The 25132-nt window shown below is 46.0% G+C and overlaps 2 protein-coding genes across 2 annotated transcripts; one reads left to right on the top strand and one right to left on the bottom strand.

The window, feature by feature from the left end:
- Positions 1-1567: 1567 nt before the first annotated feature.
- On the bottom strand, positions 1568-11948 carry LOC127687895 (60S ribosomal protein L39-like). The gene is made up of 2 exons (XM_052186715.1): positions 11876-11948; positions 1568-1755 (listed from the first exon to the last, which is right to left on the bottom strand). The coding sequence occupies exons 1-2, from the start codon at positions 11946-11948 to the stop codon at positions 1568-1570; spliced, it is 261 nt and encodes an 86-aa protein (XP_052042675.1).
- A 3098-nt stretch (positions 11949-15046) lies between these two features.
- Positions 15047-24475, top strand: LOC127687134 (acyl-coenzyme A thioesterase 1). The gene is made up of 3 exons (XM_052185440.1): positions 15047-15539; positions 20637-20839; positions 23383-24475. The coding sequence occupies exons 1-3, from the start codon at positions 15083-15085 to the stop codon at positions 23959-23961; spliced, it is 1239 nt and encodes a 412-aa protein (XP_052041400.1). The 5' UTR covers positions 15047-15082; the 3' UTR covers positions 23962-24475.
- Positions 24476-25132: the final 657 nt, after the last annotated feature.

The raw sequence follows: 25132 nt of genomic DNA, 5'->3' as shown, positions 1-25132 counted from the left end.
CATCACAGTGACAAAACTCAAACATTAGTTGGCAGAGGCTGGGAAGGTTAGCAGGGGAAGGACAGTAGGACTGGCTGGTTATGGTATAGTTAGACAGGAAGTATAGATTCTTGGGTTCGATGGCACAGTATCTATTGCATAGATAGACTTTTGTTGTTGTTGCTGGAGATAATATTTTTTGTTATTTTATGTTATGTTATTTTTGCTTTGCCTGCACATATGTCTGTGCACCACCTGCATGTCCGGTACCTGTGAAGGGCAGAGAGGGCACTGGATGCCCTGGAACTTGATTTACAGATTATTGTAAACTGCAGTGTGTTTGCTGGGAATTGAACTCTGCTCCCCTGGGAGAGTAGCCATCATATATAACCACTAAGTCATCTCTATACCCTGGTGCTGGAGATCAAACCCTGTATGAGCAAAGCATAGAATCTACCATTACCCCCTTATGGTAGTTTCAATAAGAATGCGCCACAGGCTTTAGACTTGAATGCTTAGTCACCAGGGAGTGGCACTGCTTGAGAAGGATTGGGAGGCGTGGCCTTCTTGAAGTAGGTGGCTTTAGTAGAGGAATCCTGTCATGGGGCAGGGGTTGGGGGGTGAGCTTTGAGGTTCCAAAAGCCCAAGCCAGGTCCAGTGTCTCCTCTCTTATTCCTGCAGCTTGCAGACCCAAGTGTAGAACTCTCAGCTCCTTCTCCAGCACCATGCCTGCCTGCATGCTGCCATGTCCCCTGCCATGATGATAATGTGCCAGGAGCCATTCTCACTTAGATCTCAAACCCTCCTCCTTCCAGCCATCTCACATGCTCAAGCCTGCCTGTAGAAGGAAAAATATTAGCTCTCAGGTTTGCAAATATCAAGTTGGTCAGCACATATAGAGCTCATGTTGGTTAGAACAAACAGAGCTCACCTGCAGTTAGGTGCAATCTCTTTCCACTTCAACTCCTCGTGATCATTTTAGTTTGCCAGCTTCCTTGAAGCCTAAGCCAGCTTTGTCATGAGATTCTGAGAGAAAATTCTGAGAGACTACTTCCTAGAGACAATGTTTAGAGACAGTGCTTGCCCCCTGAGAGACTGTTCCCCAGAGACAATGTTTGCCCCCTCATACCCTCTCCCTACATCCTGATTGCTTTCCTTTATATTGCAATGTATAAAACAATAAAGTTTGACAGCTTGATCAGAATACTGTCTTGCTGTCTGTCTCTCGAGTCTCTTGTCTCTCATCCTCTCCTAGGTGGTCCAGGAACCCTGTTGACTGTCCTACCAGGACAATAATGGACTAAGCCTCTGGAACTATAAGTATGCTCCAATTAAACACATACTATGCTGTTTTTTTTTTTTTTACAGCAATAGAACACCCAACTTCATTGTATATTTCAAAACAGTTATAAGAAAGGATTTTGAATATTTTCCTTTTGAAAGATTCTACATTTTAATATTGGACAAACTACACCCCCAATTTAAACATGACCAAGTCCCCAGGTTAAAAATATTGAGTTCTATCTGATAGGATTGATGGATCACCACCGTTCAGTATAAATCCTCAGTCGTGTCTTTGTGTGTATCCTTACAGACCCAGCTCCCTTCTCCTCTGGCGTCTTCTCTCAGAGCTGTACCAGATTTTGTTACCAGTTTTCATCTGAATACATTGAGGAATACCATGATCTTGCTTTTGTTTCTTGGTCAGGAATCTCTTGATTGTGAAAGTCTTGTGAGTCCTGTTGGGGAGACGGTGCATGACAGCAGAGGCTCCAGCTGGGAGAACATGATGGAAGGATTTTGAATACTTCCAACACAGAGAAATGATAAACATTAGCAGTAATGGATATGACCATTACAGACTTGAACATTACACACTGTGTATATGTTTCTTGTGAATATGCATAGTCATTATGTATCAAAAAGAATCAGCCGGGTGGTGGTGCACGCCTGTAATTCCAGCACTCTGGGAGGTAGAGACAGGCAGATTTCTGAGTTTGAGGCCAGCCTGATCTACAGAGTGAGTTACAGGACAGCCAGGGCTATATAGAGAAACTCTGTCTCGAAAAAACCAAATCCACCCCCACCCCAAAAAAAGAATCTAGGTCCACTGGGCATGGTGTTAATCCCAACTCTGGATGCAGAGGCAGGTAGGTCATTATTGGTTTGAGGCCAGCCTGGTCTACAGAGTGAGTTCCAGGCCAGCTAGGGCTATGTAGACAGAGCCTGTCTCAAAGATTAAAAAAATTAAAAAGAGAAAGGAAAACAAAAAGAATGTAGAAGAATGTAGGTCTAAATTAATTTCTGAGTCAATGAAAATTAAAATAGTCAATGTAACTTCATCGATGCAGAGAGTCAGGAACAGAATGAGGAACTGAGACAAACAAGCTAAGAGGATGGTTATGTCTCATCTCGATGCTTGTGACTCCTTGGTCCTGTGCATGTTTGATGCGTTATGATTTCTTGGCTGAGGGACATTAGAAACCCCCAGTGTACTAGAGCAGAGGGGGACAGCGGAACATGGATAGAACCCATATCAGACATGTGTACACCCCACACACACACAGAAACACAGACACACGAACACACACATGCATGCACACACAATAAAATATCATATATATATAAACAGTCTGAGTTCTGAAAGAAGGTGGGATGTCTCACCTACCAGAGAAGGCAGCACCTTCAATTGGATGACCTGAGAGGAGGAGACTGCCTCCTCTAGAAAAACCTGTCTAAGAACATTTTTAAGATTGTGCTAACCGGGCGTGGTGGCACACACCTGTAGTCCCAGCACTTGGGAGGTAGAGGCAGGCAGATTTCTGATTTTAAGGCCAGCCTGGTCTACAGAGTGAATTCCACCAGCCACGACTACACAGAGAAACTCTGTCTCAAAAAACAAAACAAACAAAACAAAAAAAAAGATTGTGCTAACATCTACCCTGATTTGTAAAAAAGAAAAAAAAATAAGCTAGTTAAGTTTTGAGGCCTGGGAGAAGACAAAGTATTTCTAAAACACTCAGGTAGGCACAGCTGGCCACTCTGTGAGATGCTAACCTGGAAGGCCCACCTCTAAGGACTGCGTGCTAAAGTCAGTCAGGAAAATGCGATGCTCCCCTTCCCTTCCTTCGTTTGCATTTGTTGCTTGTTGTGACATTTCAGTACAGCTTATTTGACAAGATGATCTGGAAATCTGCTTTGTCTATTTGGTGGGAAAGGAGAGGCATCACCCAGTGGAACCTTAGACTGAAATTCTTTGTCTGCTAGAGAGTAAAAAGGGTATCAGATCCTTTGCCAGACTGACAAAACTGGAAAGATGTGTTTTCCCCAGCAGCAGGGTCAAGCAGAACTTTGTACCGCGTGATTACCAAAGGGGCCTCACCTCAACGGAAGAGAGGAAGAGCTTTGGCAAGGCAAGAGCAGATCCAAATCTTTCTCTGTCAGACTTGAAGGCAGATGGATCAGAATGGTAAAAACAAAACAAAATCAAACAAAACCCCAAAACCCCAAAACCCTGATATTGCAAGGGGACACTCTATGTGAGGAGAAAATTCCAGCTAAAGCTGGTAGTGAGGAGATATGGGATGAATGTGTCGTGCTTCCTGGCTGGTTTCTTGCCTTCACAGACAGAAAGCAGGATGGATTGTGAGCACGCATGGCCTCCCCCAGCACATTCTTGAGTTCTCTACTCCCACATGAAGCTGAAGGGCACATTAGTCCCTCTCCAGAGGTTGCCCCAGGGTGCAGGGAGAGGGTGAAGCAGGTGGAGGCTGTCAGCAGCTGAGGGGCTGGGACTGGGAATCGGCCCAGTGGCTGTCTGGGATATCCAGTGCCACACACAGCCTGACCCTGGGAATTCTAGACTGCATGAACCATTCCTATGAAGGCAGAGGACAGACGGATTAGACTGAGTTGGGACACAGTCTCTTAGGGGGCTCTCCTGGAAGGGGAGTTAGGAACCTGCTTTCTGTCTGATGACCGTGGAAGTCATGAGGACCCTGATTCTAGGGGATGTGAGAGAAGCATCAGGAGAGGAGCCAGGAATGATCAAAGGAGGCCTTGCCATCAGTCTGAGGTGGCTGTCCCACTGCCCAAGTCACCGCTTCACTCAGATGAAGAGAACTGGCACTCCATTTCCCCACAGACTCACCCCCTAGTCTCTGAATGCTTCCAGCAGAATGGGTGCTAGGAGGGGGTAGTGGTTAGCGCAGGCCCAGTGTCAGCTGGCATTCCGTTCTGTCCATATAACCAGTGCTGGCCCGGGAACCTGGTCAGGCGTCCTGAGGTGTCTTGATTTCATAACTTTACACTGTTGATAAAAGTCACCAGAGTGGCACCTGGTAGAGTTACCCTCCCAACGTTTGGGGTGAGTTGGAACTGGGGTAAAGTTCATGGCAAGCTCTCAACTGGGTAACTTCTGGTCAAAGCTCTGGGAACTGAGCCAAGGGCAGGATTAGCTGCATAATGTCTGTGCAGCCAGCAACCAGAGGCTGTGTGGAAAGCAGACCGTCGGCCATTTAAGCTAACCTCCCTGAAGGGAGACACCCTCCCTTAAGGACAAAAAGTAAGGCTTTATAAAGTGAGAGACACAGGACTTCAGTGTCTGCAGTAAGAGAGTACTTGCTTCCAGTGTTCCAAGTCTCAGCTGTCAACCCATTCCCAGGGAGGACAGCGTTGGGAAGTCAGGTCCTGGGCAGATACCCTCACTTATTATATATATCGACAGGGAGGAAAACGATGTTTGCTAACACAGCTATGCAGGTCTTCTGTACAGGTTACATCAGTACACTTGTCAGATTGGATAGGGGCTGTGGAAGAGGGGTGATCCTAGTAATACCACATGGAGTAATTCTTTACTTGGCCTGTTTATTTTGAGTTCTTAGATGCCACCTCTACCTGGGTAGCGGTCTTTCCCAAGCTTTGAGATTTTTTTCCTGTTTTTAAAATTATTTATTTTCTATATATGAGTACACTGTAGCTGTCTTCAGACAAATTCAGAAGAGGGCATTGGATCCCATTAGAGATGGTTGTGAGCCACCATGGGGTTGCTGGGAATTAAACTCAGGACCTCTGGATGAGCAGTTGATGCTCTAACCACTGAGCCATCTCTCCAGGCCTCCTCTGTTGTTTTATTGCATCGATTTTCTAAGACCTCAGCTTTTCATTCTTCCTTGGGTCTTCCAAAGCAGTCACGAATTTATTTGATCATTTCAGTTTTCACCCTTATTTTATATATGTGTGTGTATGTCTATGACATGTGTATAATTTGATCATGCATGGCGTAACACCAGTGTAAAGGTCATAAGACAATATTTGTTTTCTACTTTGACTATAAGATTCAGGGATAGAACTCAGGTCACCAGGCTTTGTACACGAAATGCTTTCCTTAGCCACCTAACCAGCACTATCTATCTATCTATCAATCAATCAAGACAAGATTTCTCTGTGTAGCACTGGCTAGAACTCATTGTGTATACTAGTGTACTGACTGGTTTTGTGTGTCAACTTGACACAGACTGGTGTTATCACAGAGAAAGAAAGGAGCTTCAGTTGGGGAAGTGCCTCCATGAGATCCAGTTGTAGGGCATTTTTTCAATTAGTGATCAAGGGTGGGATGGCTCCTTGTGGATGGTACCACCTCTGGGCTAGTATTCTTGGTTTCTATAAGAAAGCTGACTGTGCCAGGCTGTGGTGGCGCACGCCTGTAATCCCAGCACTCTGGGAGGCAGAGGCAGGTGGATTTCTGAGTTCGAGGCCAGCCTGGTCTACAGAGTGAGTTCCAGGACAGCCAGGGCTGTACAGAGAAACCCTGTCTCGAAAAAAACCAAATCCAAGAAAGCAGACTGAGCAAGCCAGGCGAAGCAAGCTAGTAAGTAGCATCCCTCCATGGCCTCTGCATCAGCTCCTGCTTCCTGACCTGCTTGAGTTCCAGTCCTGACTTCCTTTGGTGATCAATAGCAATGTTGAAGTGTAAGCTGAATAAACCCTTTCCTCCCCAACTTGCTTCTTGGTCATGATGTTTGTGCAAGAATAGAAACCCTGACTAAGACAACTAGTCTGGCCTTGAACTCACAGAGATCAACCTGTGTCTGCCTCCTGAGTGCTGGGATTAAATGCATAAGCCACCACTTGGCTCATCTCATGCTATTTAATTTTTGAGACAGGATTTTATGATATATCAGAGCTGGTCTAAAACGCTCCATGTAGCACAGGCTGGGCTTGAACTTACAGAAATCCTCTTAACTCAGCCTCCCGAGTTCTAGGATTACAAAAAGAATCTACCACAAAATGCTTAGCATTTGACCATTTAGTGCGATCCCAGAAATCTTGAGTATGCTCTTGCTGATTTCTCATTTTCCTTTTCTTCTGTCTGAATGTAACGTTTTCAAAGTTTATCTTCAAGTTCTGATATTCTTTCTTGCTCTTCTGTCTGAATATGACATTTTCAAAGTCTGTCTTTAAGTTCTGATATTCTTTCTTGCTCTAAATCTGGCTTGTTGTTGGGACCTTCAACTAAATTATTATCTTATCTGACTTATTGAACATTTCCTTCCCAAGACAAAGGAAGAGTATTGAGTTCTTCACTAGAGAGATCATGGTTAAAGCCATTAGACTACCATATTTACAGCATAAACCATAAGGCTGGAAGGGTACAGAATGATGATTTTTAAGCCTGAAAATAGTTACCAACAAATACTACTATATCAAGAAAGGCTATCCTTTAGACTTCAGGGAGAGATAAAGATCTTTTCATATAAATAAACTCAGGAGACTGCTGGTCACTAGGCCAGCATTCCAAAGGATGCTTAAGGAAATGCTATACCGAGGAGGAGGAGGATGAGAAGTGTGTTAAGGGGTAAGTCCACTAGAAGAGTCAACATATAGGAGGAAAGAACCATACTTAATCAATACCGTAAACTCTCATCCCCAAAGATGAACATGGCAGGAAGGAGCCAAACACTCAAAACAACCCAAAGCAAATCAACTAAATGAGAGGAACAAGTCCATTCTTCCAATGATATCTCTGAATGTTCAGGGACTTCATTCTCACATTGGGGGTTGGAGAGGTGGCTTGGTGGTTAATAGCACATAGTACTCTTGTGGAAGAGGTCCCAGCACACGACTGACTCTAACTCCAGCTAGAAGAGATCTGATACCCTCTTTTACCTTTGCACTCAGATGCACAATGGACACACTGCTACATTTACAGAAAAAAACACAGAATAGCTGCATGGATTACAACACAAGACAAAAAAAAAATGCTCCCTATAAACTTATTTGTGAAGAAATACTGTAGTGATTCGGAAAAGTGTCTCACATAGACTCCTGTATTTAAAACACTTGGTTTGATGGCACGGCCAGGAGAGGTTATCAAGCCTTTAGGAGGTGGAGCCTTGCTAGAAGAACTACATCACAGGGGAAGGTCGCAGGGGCAGGGCTTTGGGGGTTTATAGCCGTATTTCCTGCTCACTCACCCTGCTGATCAAGAAGCGATCTTGAAGCTTCCCGCTCTTGCCTTTCCTACCATTAATGATATCTAGCCCTGTAGGGACCAAGAGCCAAAGTAAACATTTCCTCAAGTTGCCTTTTATCACTTGACTGTCTTGGACCCACCAACCACCTAATATGACACAGAGACTATTATAATAGCTCAGGCCTTAGCTTAGGCTATTTCCCAACTAGCTTGTACAGATCAATTAACCCGATTATTCTGATCTAAGTTCTGCCTCATGCTCATTAGTCAGCCCTCCTCAGTCCCAGCACCTGTTTCTTCCTCTGTGTCTGGCTGGTGAATCTTCCACCTCTCTTTCCCAGAGTTCCTATCTCTCCCAAAAAGTTTCACCTATCCTTTCCTGGTCTGCAACAGGCCATAGATTCTTTATTAAAGCAATCAGAAGGTGACTGGAAAAGATGTTTACAAAACAGAGACAGATGATGCCTCGTAATAAATAATAATATAAAGGCAAGCTTCGCACAGTGCACAAGGAGGTTATCTCAACAGATCTTGGTCATATTTTATCAGTTCACAAGAAGATTGATTAGTACAGATACACTAGACAGAAAGGAAAGGCTGTAGACGCTGAGTGAAAGACTGGGAAGTGCTATTCCAAGCAGACCAAATCTGAAAGCAATCAGGAATTGCCAAACGTATACCTGTCAAAATACACATCAAGATAAAAGCAGTAAGGACTGATAGCACAGGTCATATGCACCAAAGAAACCATTATATGAAGATATAACAATTAAAATTATTCTTTCACAATTTCATACATATTTCTTATCATATCAGTTCTCATGATTTTCCTTTTTCCTATTACTACTTTGATGTAGTTTTGTATGCATAGCCTGCTGCATTTACTTAGGGTTGCACCCATGAGTGTGGGTTGGGGATAATCTACTTGATCAACGGAAACTTACCAGTGGCTATCCATGGAGAAATATGATTTTCTCTCATCCATCAATCATTAACTGATTATAGTTTCTCATGGAAAAGTGGAATGTGATAGCTAGTCTTATGTCAACTTGACAGAAGTTAAAGTCATCTGAGAGGAAGGAAGCACTGAAGTGGAAATTTCTGGTTTCATTGGAGACTTGGTTGTGTCATGTGGTATTTTTCTGGAAACTGTCTTATGAGAGGATGTTTTGCTGAGAACAGACATGTGGTATTTTTCTGGAAGCTGCCTAAAAAGGGGGCATGTGATGTTTTGCTAGAGTGGACACTTGAAAGAACACATGATGTTTGCAAAGGGTATAAGTATAACCCAACAGCAGGGTGGTGGTGGTGGTGGTGGTGGTGGTGGTGGTGGTGGTGGTGGCGGTGGCGGTGGCGGTGGCGGCGGCGGCGGCGGCGGCGCACGCCTGTAATCCAAGCACTCTGGGAGGCAGAGGCAGGCAGATTTCTGAGTTCAAGGCCAGCCTGGTCTATAGAGCGAGTTCCAGGACAGCCAGGGCTATCAGAGAAACCCTGTCTCGGAAAAAAAAAAACCCAAATCCCCCCCCCCCAAAAGTATAACCCAACAGACAGTGGACAACGCTGTGTGGTGTGGCATTGGTTCACCTTGTCACCCTTTGTTGGTCATTGTTGGGCTTTGCTGATGCTGATCCCTGATGATGCTGTGTAGCATTGGTTCACCTTGCCCTTTTCACTGGTCATCATTTGTCGTGGCTTCGTAGAGAGAAAAACACTTCTAAAGAACTTCTGGTGGTGTTCTGGCAGCTTCTTGCCCCTTCCATGGACTCAGGCCTATTGGCAGAGCCTTAAGGTTTCTTCTGGATCAAACTGCCACTGCTGATTCATGAATGGTGTTTGTGAATGGATCAAGCGCTGCTGCTGATTCCTGTGAACTAAACTGCTGATGTCCTGACAATGAAGACCGGAATCTCCCCCAAAGAACAATTTCTAGACAGGTCCACATTCTTCTTTGCCCTATTAACCTTTCCTCTCTACTCTCTCTGGTGGGTGGTGGGGTAGAAGGGAGCTTAATGCATTTAAGAACCCATATTAAAGTAGGTTTTGAAAAATATAAGCCTAGGAACCATGATTAAGAAAATGCCTCCATAAGATCTAGCTATAGGCAAACCTGTTGGTAGGTATTTTAAGTAGTGATTGATGTGGGAGGGCCCAGCCTATTGTGAGTGGTTCTATGCATGAGTTGGTGGTCCTGAGTTCTAAAAGAAAGCAGGCTGAGCAAGCCATGAGGAGCAAGTCAGTAAGTAGCACCCCTCCATGGCCTCTGCACCAGCTCCTGACTCCAGGTTCCTACCCTGTTTGAATTCCTGTCCTGATTTCCATCAGTGATGAACAGTGTAAGACATGAGCGTTTTTGAACTGCCAGAACAGGGTGGAATATTGATGGGCCCAGACTTCTGTAGATCTTGTTACTGAGACTGTGAGTTCAAGAGTGCAGTATCCATGTCATACAGAAGACAGCATTTCACAACACACCTTTCCAACTCTGGATCTTAACTTCCTCTGCTCCCTCTCCCATGTTGTTCCCTGAGCCTTAATGAGGATTTCTATAAATGCCTACTTTAGGGCAGAGCATTCAGAGGTCATTTCTTCTCAGCCCTTGGCTAGTTATGAGTCTTTGAATTAACTGCCACCAACTACAAACTTCTTTGTCCATGACTGAGAGCAGCACTTATCTACAGATCAAGACAAAAATATTCAGAAGGCAGACTGACATATCCATATAGCAAAGCAACAATGGTAGGCTCCCTCCAGGACTTAAAGCCTTCCTGCCATGGACGTTTGACTGAGTTAATAGTCCCACGTCCAAATTTCCTCCTGCTGGGGCAAGCCTATGATACACTCAGAAAGCAGATAGTTATTCTTATAAAATCCTGGCACTCTTGCATCAGTGGCCCCATCTTGCCTGACAGGTTGATGATATGCATCAACCCTGCATACAGGGTTCTCAGTTGTGTAACACTGTTGATGTTCCTCTCCACATAGTCTGCATAGAACTTTACAACACTGTGATTGCTAGCCAGCACTGAAGAAAATTCTAGCTCAGATCCAATGTGATTTCTCTAAGTCCTGCAACCAGAACGTGTGACATCTTCAGCGATATCATTTATCTAGTTCTGGAGGGGAACCAAGGGCAACCTGGGATGTTTTGGGGGGGCGAGCTCTGTGGCTAACAAGAAGAGGGAGAGAAAGAGAGAGAGAGAGAGAGAGAGAGAGAACTGCAAACCAGGGCATTGAGCCTTTGACCTTTCTCTAGCTGTGACCCGCTTTGCTTTCTTCCCTCAGAAGAGCTTCCCCCAGCTGGGTGGTGGTGGCGCACGCCTATAGTCCCAGCACTCTGGGAGGCAGATGTAGGTGGATTTTTGAGTTCGAGGCCAGCCTGGTCTACAGAGTGAGTTCCAGGACAGCCAGGGCTACACAGAGAAATCCTGTCTCGAAAAAACAAAAACAAAACAAAAGTGCTTCCCCCCTCCCCAAGAAACTATTGATGTTAGTAGCACCAGGAGGAGGAGGAAGTAGAAGAGAAGAGGAAAAGTAAAAAAGCAAATCACAAACCAATATCCATGGTAAACACAGATACAAAAACCCTCAACAAAATACTTGCAAATGAAATTCGATAACACATTTAAAAGATCATGCATCTGGTGGGCAGTGGTGGCAAATGCCTTTAGTCCCAACACTCAGGAGACAGAGCCAGGCAGCTCTCTGCATTTGAGGGCAGCCTAGTCTACAGAACAAGTTCCAGGACAGCAAGGCCTACACAGAGAAACCTTGACTCTCGAAAACAAAACACAAAACCCAACAAAACAAATAAAAAACCACCAATCGTTATCAGCTGGATTTCATTCCTGGGATGGAAGAGTGGTCAAATACATGCAAATTATTGGATATAAGGCTACACAATAACAATAAGGGTAAAGATTACACAATCATTTTTCTAGGAATAGAAATGATGAAATTCAACATCTTTTCAGTATGAAATTCCTTAAAAGATGAGGTACAGAATTGTACTTGACCTGACAAAGTCTATTCATGACAAATAGGCAACATCACATTGAATGAGGAATCAGTGAGAGAATTTCCTCTAAAATGAGGGAAAGAGAACGGTGCTCCCCTCTTCCTGTTCTTATTCAATAGAGAATTTAGAATTTTAACTTAAGCAGTTGGCCAAAAGGAAAAATGAGATACAAACACAAAATGAGATACAAGTCACATCTTCCTTAGGTGTAGATCATGTGATTCTGTGCTTAGAACATCCAAGACTCTCAAACCAAGAAACATACTCAGCAGAACAGCAAAATACAAAAACAATGTGCAAAAATCAGTACCGTTTCTTTGAGACAAGGTCTCAGACTAGCCCCAAGCCCTTAATCTTCCTGCTTCTTTCCCTTTGTGTTGTGGGAAATATTAAAAAATGAGCCATACTTTCCCGCTTGGGCCTCCAACTTTCTGCCCCAGCAGACTGGCTGGCCATGCACTGGTGGGCGATGGCCGACATGTTTTTATCTCATGGAGACTCTGACTTAGAACTCCACAGTCTCTCCACCCAGCTTGCTAGGTTCCCACTGGCGAGTTGCTACCATGCCAACCCCATGCTTCAGATCCCCCAAAGCCTTTGTGGTGCACATCAGGCAAACCCACGCTTTGGCGCCATACCTTTCTCTCTTGAACCCAGACAAGCTGCTGTGTGAAGGAAAACGCAACACAAACTTAGTTCATTAACAATGGTAACTCAATCTCAGTACAATAACTAAAACCCAATCTTGTAAGCCTTATTAAAATCCGATTCCTCTGGTGGCGAATCCTTGCAGATCCGCCATGATACTGAGAGACTCTAGCAGCTACATCTTACCCATATGCTGTCCTGTTCTAAAAGGGCCTAACTCTTTCTTGCTTCCTCTCTTCCTCCCTCCAACCCAGAAGTCCCACCTACTCACCCAGTGATTGGCTCCTTTATTCATTTGATTGGTACACAAGAAGTCACCTCATTCCAGACAACCTTTCCTGGGAGAGCAGAATTAACATAAAAATACAAGCAGCCGACCATCCACAATACCTTTGTGTTGTGGTTACAGGCTGTGTTCAGTCTTGCCTGACAGTAGTAGGTCAATAATGACTCAATATTGAGCTGCCTCGGAGAAAAATTAGGAAACAATTCTATTCTTAAAGGCATGAGAATAATCCAGGCATAAAGCTAAGCAAGAAGAAGAATGACTTCTACAATAGACATTTTAAAACACATTCTGGTCTCCATATTTCTACTTTAGCAGGTTGTTTCACTTTGCAGGCAGTGATTTACCCTAACCTTTAGCCTTAAGAAATGTCAACTCTCTGCCAGGTATGGGGTGATGAGGCCTGAAGGATCTAGAATCCAAGGTTGTGTTTGCATGCGCAACTTGGCAGCCCCAGATAAATGAGAGAGACGGGGAGATAAGAGAGATAGATATTAATTTCAAGTCTCCTCACATTTATCATAATCTGGTCAAGGGAGAGAGAAACAAGTGTCTTAATCACAGTCCAGTGCAGGGATGGGGTGACCCAGGTGTCACAATTTTTGTAGTTCAACATTTCCATATTGAACTCAGCACTGAAAGCCAGTGTTATTAATCATAGATAAATTCAGGGAACTTCAGGGGAAAATCTGTTGGGTAGTGAATGTCCTTAATGTGGGATAGCCAGAGAAATTAAGTGCTCGATCAGCCAAAGGATTTTTTTGTTTTTGTTTTTGTTTTTGTTTGGGGGGGGGGGTTGGAGGCAGGGTTTCTCTGTATAGCCCTGGCTGTCCTGGAACTCATTCTGTAGACCAGGTTGGCCTCGAACTCAGAAATCCACCTGCCTCTGCCTCCCAGAGTGCTGGGATTACAGGCGTGCGCCACCACCACCCGGCTCAGTCAAAGGATTTTATCATTCCATGAAATCCTTACCCAAAAGGGGACAGAAAACAGTGCTTCAGTTTAATTCTGGAGACCTGTCATCTGGATATTGAGCACAGACTACTTCTAGTCAGTGAACAACACTGGAATTTCTATAGTTTTACTGACCTCTCATGGGCGCGGAGAATCTTTAGTAGCAACTGACTTCCTTATAGATACTGTACTCTTGACACTGGGCCTGAGAAGTAACTACAAGTTCCAGCTTTTGGGATTAGAACCTCGAAGTGTGAACTTGCTTTCGCTAGCCAGGCTCAGGCCATTGCCTTGGGTTCTTTTCTCTCATGCATGAGAGAGTCACCTGTATGTCTCCTCACACCATCTGGGGCATCATGGGAGGGAGGAAGAGAATCTACTTTTTTGCACTCTGCTTGCACACTTCAATTTCTGTGTTGGGGGCTTGGGAGGCAGGAATGGTTTTTTGCAAGTTGAGTAGTCCCAGAATACTTAGAAACAGATATTCCAAATACCCGGTAGGGGTTGCCTCATTTGCAGGAATGGGGAGAAAGGTCACTAAAACCTGGACCTGGGTCACTAAAACCTTTTTCAGTTTGCAAATATTTATTGAACTTCTGTTTGTCAGATACTTTCCACCAACATGCCTTTGCCTGGCTCAATTTAGGTTTCAGAGCTGCAGAGCTGGGTTCAGCCAAGGAGAGGCACTGACTGGCAAGATACCACCACCAAAAGAGTGAAATCGGGAGTATTCGGCCTTCCTACACCTGCATTCCAGCCGAAGTCACTGTCTCTAGCTCAGAAAGCTGCACTTCCTGTCTGGCAGCCCTCTTCCCTTTAGGTCAGAGACCACAATTCTGCACCAAATACTGTTGGTGTTTCTTTATGATCATAATCTTCCCGTGCCTCTGTAAAAGAAAAACCAAAAACAGAACAAACAAACACGTAGTCCCTTTGTGAAGGGATCGCTTACTTCTGGTTAGAACTCAGACCGACAGACCCCTTGTGGTAGAAATCCAAATGGACTAGAACAGTTAGATGTGTGAGCTGTGGAGTGGGAATGGAGTTGGGGTGCGGGGTTGAGGGGGGGAACGGGAGATGATCCGATACTCCTCCCCCAAGTGAAGGCCAGGCTATCAGCAGCGCAACATTTTCTCATTTAATAGTCCCAGCGGGCCTTTCAGATAAGGGAAACACATCTAGAAAATTGTGTGCTTTTGTAAAAGTCCTCCATATCCCAGAAGCACAGTCAAACTGCACCCAGCTCTTTAGATTCCTAAGCTGTCCTGGAAAGAGGGATAGAGACCAAGAACTCGAGGAAAATTCTTGGTCAAAGACTGAGGATGAAGAGGGAACCAGAAAACAGTGCTTCAGTTTAATTCTGGAGACAAGTCATATATCTCTCTGGATACTGAGCACAGCCTACTTCTAGTCAGTGAACAACACTGGAATTTCTATCCCAAGCATGTTTCTTGGGGACCATCTGAATGTCAATGAAGAACTGTATTCTTTCAGCTTTGGCTGTCGAGGTGCTTTGATTTAGACACACTTTGTGGCTTCTCGGGCAAAGTCTTTGTTCTTAGCAAACATTCTTCCTTTCATTTGGGAAGCCAGGATTTGCACAAAGACGTCTCACAACTCTTAGGATGTGCCTGTCCGAGGCCAACCAATGAGACTGCAGCGAGTGGTCCCGCCCGCGACTACTACTCCAGGAGCCCAGTCCACCCCCCTTCCAGTCCAGCTTGAGATGGCGCCGACGCTGAGCCTGGAGCCCGCCGGCCGCAGCTGCTGGGACGAGCCGCTGAGCATCGCCGTGCGCGGCCTGGCCCCGGAGCAGCCCGTCACGCTGCGCGCGGCCCTGCGCGACGAGAAGGGCGCGCTCTTCCGAGCCCACGCGCACTACCGCGCCGACGCCCACGGTGAGCTGGACCTGGCGCGCGCGCCCGCGCTGGGCGGCAGCTTCACGGGGCTCGAGCCCATGGGGCTGCTCTGGGCCATGGAGCCAGAACGTCCTTTCTGGCGCCTGGTCAAACGCGACGTGCAGACGCCCTTCGTGGTGGAGCTGGAGGTGCTGGACGGACACGAGCACGACGGCGGGCGGCAGCTTGCACACGCGGTGCACGAGCGTCACTTCCTGGCTCCCGGGGTGCGGCGCGTGCCCGTGCGCGAGGGCCGGGTACGCGCCACGCTCTTCCTGCCTCCAGGTGAGCAGCCGCCCTCCACATCCCCTTTGCTTAAAGTTCCCCTGTGATTTTAAGTGAAGAAAAGGGTAGCTCCCAATGATCTAGGCAGGACTCAGTGGGAAGGAGACAGGACTGGACTGGAAGGAGCCTGTTATGGTGATGCTGTTTCCCGGGAGTGAGCTGATCCTTCAGTTCCGCTGCTGAGTTACAAGAGTAATTACACTGGTAAGTTACTTCAATAAGTTTTAAGGAAAGGGACAAGACCCTTGCAACAATAAAATGAAAACTAGAGTTTATAAGCCTGGTGTGGTTGGTGTGCACCTTTGATCCCAGCGCTGGGGAGACAGAGTCTGTAGGATCTCTGAGTTCGAGGCCAGCTACAGATGGTGTTCTGGGACTAACAGAACTACACTAAGAAACCCTATCTCCAAATCAATAGCCACCTTTACATATTCATTTTTTTTTTCGTGACAGGGTTTCTCTGAGTAGCCCTGGCTATCCTGGAACTCACTCTGTAGACCAGGCTGGCCTCGAACTCAGAAATCCGTCTGCCTCTGCCTCCCAAGTGCTGGGATTAAAGGCGTGCGCCACCGCCACCCGGCCTAAATATTCTTTTAAATGTTAATCTGTTTTGAGCTGTGCAGAAGGTTGGGACACCAAAGCAAAAGGCTGCCTGGACAATGGAGCTTGAGGCCTGCCTGGTCAACACTGCAAATCCCCTTTTCAAAACAAGGGACATTTCTAGCTTCTGCAGTTTTTCTTTCCATTGACTTTAAGATTTACGTAGACTACCAGTTAGAGTAGGAGGGAGGCCTTTTCTGTAGACCAGCAATAGGAGATTGTTGTTTTGCCTCTTGAATAACCAAAGACAAGTACAAAAGCAACATGAAAAATTAAACTACAGGATATATTGCGCAGCTGTGAGAGTGGCAAACCTTTCGAAGCCCGTCATTTCTAATTAATGTCAATTGCTTAGAGAAGATGTCAGTCAATACACGGCTAGAAAGAGTGGAAGTGTTCTTTCAGTTATTCTGGGAAGCAATTACGTTTTTAGCTAGGTAGATGAATATGTAATTCTGCCCTTTTGTGACATGCCTGCCCCAGAAAGTATATTGCTTGAAAACAGTCCAAACACACCCAGTATTGGAGCTATGAATGAATAGAGTCACATCTCTAGAAGTTGGAGTAATTGACACACAGCTGCCTGAATCTTGTGTTCAACTTAAACTGAAATCACAGGGAGGGAAGCTTGCAGTCACTCCTCATTTCCCTAGTGTTCACCAGCAGGAACCACAGCAGTGGGCAGAAGCAGCAACTGGTGGCATCCTCTAGTGTTACTGTCCCGAAGGTCTTGGGCATCAGGTCCCTTCACTTCTGGCCAGTGTTATATCCTTACGTTTGAGACCCCCCTCAGAACTGACCGCTGTCTGGAGTCTTCTGGCGACCGGCGCTCCAGGGCTTCAAGCTTTTATTCTTCTTCAGCTCCGGCTCACAACTCTCTCTTGTCGTCTTCTTATCTCCACTTTGCTTCTTTCCCTGGCTACTCTTAAATTGTTCAGTCTTTCTTCATCCAGCTGCCTGAACCCTTTCACAGCACAGTGACTGTCACCATGACAACCTGGGAAGCCTGTCCTTTGCCAGGACTGTGCAGGCTGACACACGTGCCAACTGCTTGGAAGTTGAGATATCCCGTCCAGGAACTGTGTGACAGGTGCTGGGCACATGCCACCGCACAGGACTGCTGAGGGCGAGAGCAGTAGCCTACCTTAGAGGTTTCAGGGCTTGGTCTGCGAAGTGCTCCGCCATTACAGCCACTGCTGCAGCTCTACCTTTTCTGCCTCTCTGCTCCCCGTTTGTTACCATCTTAGCCTACATTGAAAGCAGGCAAGCAAAGAGCATTCAAGAGAAGCCTTTGCCTGATGTTGCTGCACCAGGGTGGGGGTGGGGGTGGGGTGGGGGATGGGAGAGCATTAAAAAGTGTCTCGCAGAGGACTTGCTGAGCAGCCTGCTTACATATAGCTAAATTTGATCAGTTACAGCCTAGCCTCTTAGCACCAACCACAATCACTGAGATTTGTGTTTTAGACCAAACACAGATTGACCTCCAGGTACAACTACCAGACCAGCAGGGGAAGTGCCTCCTACCCCCACCAAACACACACACACACACATACACACACACACATACACACACACACATATACACACACACCAGACCAGCAGGGGAAGTGCCTCCTACCCCCACCAAACACACACACACACCCCGGGGTGGAATGGTTGTAAGAAAAGGTCTGCAATGGAGGAGCTAGAGAAAGGACCCAAGAAGCTGAAGAGGTTTGCAGCCCCATAGGAGGGACAATAATATGTACCAACCAGTACCCCCAGAGCTCCCAGGGACTAAACCACCAACCAAAGAGTACCCGTGGAGGGACCACGGCTCCAGCTGCATATGTAGCAGAGGATGGCCTTGTCGGACATCAAAGAGTAGAGAGGCCATTGGTCCTGTGAAGGCTTGATGCCCCAGTGTAGGGGAATGCCAGGTCAGGAAAGTGGGGTGGGGGTTTGGTAAGCAGGGGGAGGGGAGATGAGATAGGGTGTTTTTGGAGGGGTAACAAGGAAACGGGATACCATTTGAAATGTAAATAAAGCAAATATCTAATAAAAAAAAAACCATTAAAAATTAGGAAGATCTCTGGTACAAGTTGTTTCAAAGGGCCCTGACCACAGCTACATCTTCAGGAGCAGTGTCGCCCAGCCAGTCTTTATGTAGTGATCATGGAATGTTTAAGACGGTGCTGGCACAAGGGTAGGCACGTGTTAGGCCATTATTCCTTTTGTTGATGGTGGCCAAGGCTGCAAAGAAGAGTTCAGTAGCTGTTGATTAGGGAATCAGATTCCCCTATGCCTGATATCTTTGATCATTCATAGGAAAATGGACACCAGGAGAAGAACACCAAGTTTATATTCCTCAATATAAACTTGAGGAACTTATTAATAGTGACATCAATTTTAACAGACTTAAACAGTGCTTGTCACCTGCCCATGGCCACAACACAGGTGGACCCACCCTCCAGCTGTCTCAATTCACTGAGATAAAGATTCATGAAGTAGGCAAGCTAGAATATTTATTTAGTGTGTGTGGGTGCTACATGTGTGGAGGTCAGAGTGCAGTTTGATTGAGTTCTCTTCTTCTACCATGTGGGTCCTAGGGATTGAACTCAGGGTATCAGGTTAGACAGCAAGTGCCTTGCTAGCTAAACACAAATTATGAAAGGCACACACATAAGAGGTGATGATTCAAAAAGACATCAGCACATAAAACCCACAATGGTGCAGAAGGAACAGGCCACATTGGGGCTTTCTGGCGCCTATGAAGTGTTTGCTGAGAGCCTAAGTCAGGGCTCTCTAGAGGATTAGAATCAACAGAAGATATACTGTGCAAAGGCATTTATTAGATTAGCTATGGGCTATGTACTCCGATAACGGCTGTTTGCACTTGAGAGGCTGAGAACATAGTTATTGCTCCTCACACTGGCTAGATGCCTCCACCATGCCAGTGTGACCATGGAAGCCTGTAAAATTCCTCAAAAGCCAGGTTGGAAGGCCAAAGAAACTGGGTTTTCAGTGTGTACTGGCTGGTTTTGTGTGTCAGTCTAACACAGGCTGGAGTTACCACAGAGAAAGGAGCTTCACTTGGGAAATGCCTCCATGAGATGCAGCTGTGGGGCATTTTCTCAATTAATGATCAAGGGGGGAGGGCCCCTTGTGGGTGGTGCCATCCCTGGGCTGGTATTCCTGGGTTCTATAAGAAAACAACCTGAGCAAGCCAGGGGAAGCAAGCCAGTAAGGAACATCCCTCCATGGCCTCTTCATCAGCTCCTGCTTCCTGACCTGCTTGAGTTCCAGTCCTGACTTCCTTTGGTGATGAACAGCAATGTGGAAGTGTAAGCTCAATAAACCCTTTCCTCCCCAACTTGCTTCTTGGTCATGATGTTTGTGCAGGAATAGAAACCCTGACTAAGGCACAGTGTCAACCAAGGTGACAGCAAATAGGACAACACTTACCAGCAAACCAAGAACAGGCAAACCAGGCCTTTCCCTCAGACTGCTTGGTGTCCAGACTACCAGCAGAAGGCACTGCCTGCCTTGTGGGGAGGGTCTTTTCTCTTCATTTAATCCATTCTGGAAATATCCAGGGCTGGGTCTTATTGATTCTAGATCCAATCAATTTGAAATCATGATTAGCCATAACATTGAGTTATTGTTTAATTTGTACATGTGAAAGATAAGCCCCCTTATACAAATGGTGGAAATATTTAAAACACACACACAAATGCAGAATGAACATGCAGCCTTCTGAGTCTCTGCCTGCTCACTTTTTATTTGAGAGTCACGGGCTCTTCTACCCATCAGGCCTTTCTGTTTTTTCATAATGCACCGTCCTATGGATGTAGCAAGGTTTATATCCATTCACCGGCAGAAGGACGTTGTATTTGTTTGCAGTTTGGAGATCATGACCAACACGACTACGAACACTTGCATACAAGATCTTGTGTGAACACAGGTTTCATTTCATTTCTCACTCAGACTTCAGAGTCAAATGACTGGCTTCTATAACCACATATAAGGTTATAAGGTTATATATATGCATAGGCTTGACTTGGTGAGCAGCGGCCTGCTGGTTTCTACGTGCCACACTGGTTTGTGTTACACCAGCATCTTGGGATGGTTCTGGTTGCTGCACATCCTCAGTGACAGTTGGCATTGTCCGGTTTGGGAGACAGAAAAGGACAGAGTTTTTATTTTATTGTTGTTATTGTAAATGCTGTTTGTTTGTCTGTGTATGTGTGTTTGGGCCACACATGCCAGACACGTGTTTTTTCCCCTGACTTTTAAATGCCCCTGTAATGTCTTTGTGAACACTTATGAAGCTTTGAGGTTTTAGGTACGGAAGAGGATGTGGATTTAGCCCAGGCTACCATCCAGATGCTTGAAGGTGGGAGCTCTTCCAGCATGTTCCACTGTCTGTTTAAAACCTTGTCATCTTCACAAAGGGAGGGTGCACCTTGGATGTAAGTGCTAACAGTTCTTAGTAATATTTAGTTTTTTTTTTTTCAGGACCTGGACCCTTTCCTGGGATCATAGACCTTTTTGGAGTTGGAGGTGGCCTTCTGGAGTATCGGGCGAGTCTCCTGGCTGGGAAAGGCTTTGCTGTCATGGCTCTGGCTTATTACAACTACGATGACCTCCCCAAGAGCATGGAAACCATGCGCATGGAATACTTTGAAGAAGCTGTGAACTACCTGTGTAGCCACCCCGAGGTTAGAGCCCCTCCAGTGTTATTGGCCCCTGTCAGAGCCTCACGTGTGTGCTTCGTTTCACAGAATGAGCAAACTCACAACAGCCTCTCGCTCTTTATTTCCCAAAGAGCCCAAGCAGATTTGAGATCCTTGGGTTTGATAGAAATAAAGGGAAAGGGGAAAGGCAGGGCCATTGCCAGCCAGTGCGCTTTCAAATGATATGCTCAGCAGCTCTCTGCTGCCGTGTCCCTGTGTCCCTGTGTCCCCGTGTCCCTGTGTCCCCGTGTCCCCGTGGGAGCTGAGATAGAAGCACAGGGTGAACTGTGTAAGAGGGACATGAGAATCAACAGCCAGAGACCAGGATGCTCTGAGCTTTCTAGGGTCAGCATAGCACAGACTGGGCTGGCAACCCTTGCTTATTTTATAATTTTATAATCAGATGTTGACGTGGCTAGAAGCATTGGCGCTCTTAGAGAATCGGAGCCCGTGCAGGATGCATCTAGAGAGAAGTCTGAGGTCTGAAGTTTGGTTTTGCCAGTTTCCCACTCCATGACTTTGACACTTCTGTTTTCTCCCTTAATAAGCACATACCCTAGTTTCATTTTTGTTGCTGTGATTAAAGATGAAAATACCCGCAACAAAAGCAGCCTAGGGGTAAAGGACTTGTTTTAACTTACAGTTCCAGCTTATACTTCATCAAAGCCAGGGAGTCACAGAGGCAGAATGTGAATCACATCACATTCATAATCAGGATCTGAGAGGCAAGAATTCATGCATGCTATACTACTTAGCTTTTCCAGTTTTATACAGCCTAGGGCTTGGACCAAGAAGTAGTGCCACCTACATTCACGGTGTATATCCCCACCTCAATCAGTGACATTAAAAAATTCCCTCAAAGGCAAGTCTTTAGGTTGACCCAGCCTAGGTTCCTCACTGAAACTCCCTCCCTAGGTAAATCTAATTGTATTGAGAATTGTATCCTTTCATAGAAGGATAATTAAAACATCATTTGATCATGGAATTATTTGTACTCTAATGAGGAGCAACTTTTAAAAAGTGGTCAAGGGTAGCCGGGCAGTGGTGGCACATGCCTTTAATCCCAGCACTTGGGAGGCAGAGGCAGGCGGATTTCTGAGTTCGAGGCCAGCCTGGTCTACAGAGTGAGTTCCAGGACAGCCAGGGCTACACAGAGAAACCCTGTCTCGAAAAAGAAGAGAAAAAAAAGTGGTCAAGGATACTGTTGCTGAAGGGGAGGGGGAGGGAGACGAGGAGAGAGGAGGATGAGAAGGAGATTGATGATTGATTGGCTTCTATGAAAGGTCAGCCAAAGGGCCCTTTGTTTATAGCTCAGGGGACATTGGGACTCAAGACTGGAGCAGTCCGTGTGGACAGTGCCAACCCAAACCACCCAGATGGCGCCGAGCAGGCAATGAAGAAAGGAAAATACAACACACGTGGTCTTAGTCAGGGTTACTATTGCCATGACGAAACACCATGACGAAAAAGCAAGTTGAGGAGGAAAGGGCTTATTCAGTTGACACTTCCACATTGCTGTTCATCACTGAAAGAAGTCAGGACAGGAACTCCAATAGAGCAGGGACCTAAGGGCAGGAGCTGGTGCAGAGGCCACTCGAGGGTGCCCCTTGCTGGCTTTCTCCTCATGGCTTGCTCAGCCTGCTTTGTTATAGGACCCAGGACCACCAGCCACTGATGGCACTGCCCACCATGGGCTGGGCCCTCCCCCATTGACCACTAATTAAGAAAAGATCTTACAGCTGGATCTCATGGAGGGCTTGTTCTCATTCGAAGCTTCTTTCTTTCTGATGACTCTAGCTTGTGTCAATTTGACACACAACCAGCCAGGACAGCATCTTCCCACAGATTTTGTTGGGAACCAGGGTAGAGAACAAAGTCTCAGCTAGCATGGTTGGGGGCACAGGGCTGTGAGAAAATAGAAGAGCCCAGAGCAGGGAGGACCTGAGGAGGACCAGCAGAGAGAAGTTTACAGGAGAGGAGGCAGGAAGTAAGTGTGGGAAGCCATCCCTGGAGAAAGATAGTGAACGGCATCCCAGACACAGCCAGAGGGTGGCCCTGAGATTGAGCGAATCTGAGAGAGTCAACCATCATGGGAACAGGTGGATTAAGGAGGGAGACATTCCTGCCAGAGCTTCTGATTTCTCACTGCAGTGTGGAGAGCTGAGGGGGGAGGGGCATGCCTGGGGACCCAAGAGGCTGAGGAGGCAGGAGAGGATGTGGGAAAGCAAAACACCAGTGATGTGTGGCAGGACTGAAGGCCACATCAGTGTTCCTCTCCAATGAGAGATCAGGCAGCAGGAATATTTGTTTTCCTTAGTTTTTTAGGTCTGTTGTCTCAATAGCCCAGTGGTCAAAGGGAGGAGTGCAAATGTCGTTTTAGAGTAGCTTCATTCCTGCCTTGGTGGTTTTGAAAATAGAGAGAAAATGCTGATGTTGGCCCCGGGTCTATTTGGCTTTCTGGCTGGGCCTACTCAATGTTCATACTGTTCCCAGACTAAACCTCCATTTTTCATTTGTTTCTTTCTCAGGTAAAAGGACCAGGAATTGGGCTGCTTGGGATTTCCAAAGGGGGCGAACTTGGCCTGGCTATGGCCTCCTTCCTGAAGGGCATCACAGCCGCCGTTGTCATCAATGGCTCCGTGGCTGCTGTTGGGAACACCATACACTACAAGGATGAGACCATACCCCCTGTGACTATCCTGAGAAATCAGGTCAAAATGACCAAAGATGGCCTCAAGGATGTTGTGGATGCTCTGCAAAGCCCTCTGGTGGAAGAGAAGAGCTTCATCCCCGTGGAAAGGTCTGACACGACCTTCCTCTTCCTTGTTGGTCAGGATGACCACAACTGGAAGAGTGAGTTCTATGCCAATGAGATCTCCAAGCGCCTGCAGGCCCACGGGAAGGAGAAGCCCCAGATCATCTGCTACCCAGAAGCAGGGCACTATATTGAGCCCCCTTACTTCCCACTGTGCAAAGCTGGCATGCACCTCCTGGTGGGTGCTAATATCACCTTTGGAGGGGTGCCTAAGCCTCATGCCGTGGCCCAGTTGGATGCCTGGCAGCAACTCCAGACTTTCTTCCACAAACAGCTGGGTAGCAAGAGCTAGGGACTGTCCCCTAACATAGAGCCTAGTATATGATGGTTTTGGGGGAAAAGGTACAAACATATTGTAAGAATATCACTTCAGATGACTTCATCTGAACACATAACTACTTTAGGTTTACATTATAAAAAATTAATTTTAATATCAAAATAGCACTGATTTGCCAGGTGGTGGTAGTGCACGCCTTTAATCCCAGCACTTGGGAGGCAAAGGCAGGAGAATTTCTGAGTTCGAGGCCAGCCTGGTCTACAGACTGAGTTCCAGGACAGCCAGGGCTACACAAAGAAACCCTGTCTCAAAAAAACCAAATAAATAAATAAATAAATAAACAAACAAATAAATAAAAAGCACTGATTCAGGGCTGGAAATGTAGTTCTGTTGTAGAGTCCTTGATTGGCCCATGTAAGTTCCTGGGTTCATTCCAGCATGCTGTAAGAAAAATGAACATTAAATGGTAACTGTAGCTATCCAAGAAATAGTGCCTGGAATAAAAAGAAACCGTGAGTCGTCAACCACACTTGTGTAACTCAAAATTGTGTTGTTCAATCTTGGGCCAGTGTTCCCACTCTCATCTTCTTTCCAGAAGTGGCTTTGGGGTGACTTGGGGGCCTCCTTTTCAGATGCCTGATACATGTATAGACTGCTGCAAAACTAAGCTTCCTTCCCTCTTCTTTCCTTCCTTCCTTCCTTCCTTCCTTCCTTCCTTCCTTCCTTCCTTCCTTCCTTCCTTCTTTCTTTCTTTCTTTCTTTCTTTCTTTCTTTCTTTCTTTCTTTCTTTCTTTCTTTCTTTCTTTCTTTCTTTCTTTCTTTCTTCCTTTGTGCACATATCCAACAAGAACATCACCTTTACAAAGCAAACTAACGTTGGGAAGAGACCCTCTTTGTGGGATGAGTTGCTAGGTTCATGTTTGATCCCCCATAGCACAAGACAGGTAGTTAAGGGAAAACATATAAACTTGTTTAATAAAAGTGATACGAGAACCTTCAGAAATGAAGTCTCAAAGCCGCATGGAAGCGTGTGTTCCAGTGCTCAGTTTGATGGAAAGTGCATTTGCCGAAAAGGAGAATGACCTGGAGGTAATCAAGTGGGAGGTGAAGGATTTAGGAAGGGATCTTAGGTTTTTCTTGCTGTGACCAAACTCCATGGCCAAAAGCAGCTTGGGGAGGAAAGTTA

This window comes from Apodemus sylvaticus, chromosome 6 (assembly GCF_947179515.1).
Source record: "Apodemus sylvaticus chromosome 6, mApoSyl1.1, whole genome shotgun sequence".
Lineage (NCBI taxonomy): Eukaryota > Metazoa > Chordata > Mammalia > Rodentia > Muridae > Apodemus > Apodemus sylvaticus.
The sequence above is the reverse complement of the archived record's forward strand: the minus strand, read 5'-3'. Positions and strand labels throughout refer to the sequence as shown.

Bases quoted from the DNA above. Each gene is read 5' to 3' on its own strand.
- LOC127687895 (XM_052186715.1), bottom strand. From the start codon at position 11,948: ATGTCGGCCATCGCCCACCAGTGCATGGCCAGCCAGTCTGCTGGGGCA. The intron at 1,756-11,875 runs GTATGGCTCATT...ATGTTCTCCCAG, and splicing joins TTGGAGGCCCAAGCGGGAAA to CTGGAGCCTCTGCTGTCATG.
- LOC127687134 (XM_052185440.1), top strand. From the start codon at position 15,083: ATGGCGCCGACGCTGAGCCTGGAGCCCGCCGGCCGCAGCTGCTGGGAC. The intron at 15,540-20,636 runs GTGAGCAGCCGC...TTTTTTTTTCAG, and splicing joins CACGCTCTTCCTGCCTCCAG to GACCTGGACCCTTTCCTGGG. The intron at 20,840-23,382 runs GTTAGAGCCCCT...TTTCTTTCTCAG, and splicing joins ACCTGTGTAGCCACCCCGAG to GTAAAAGGACCAGGAATTGG.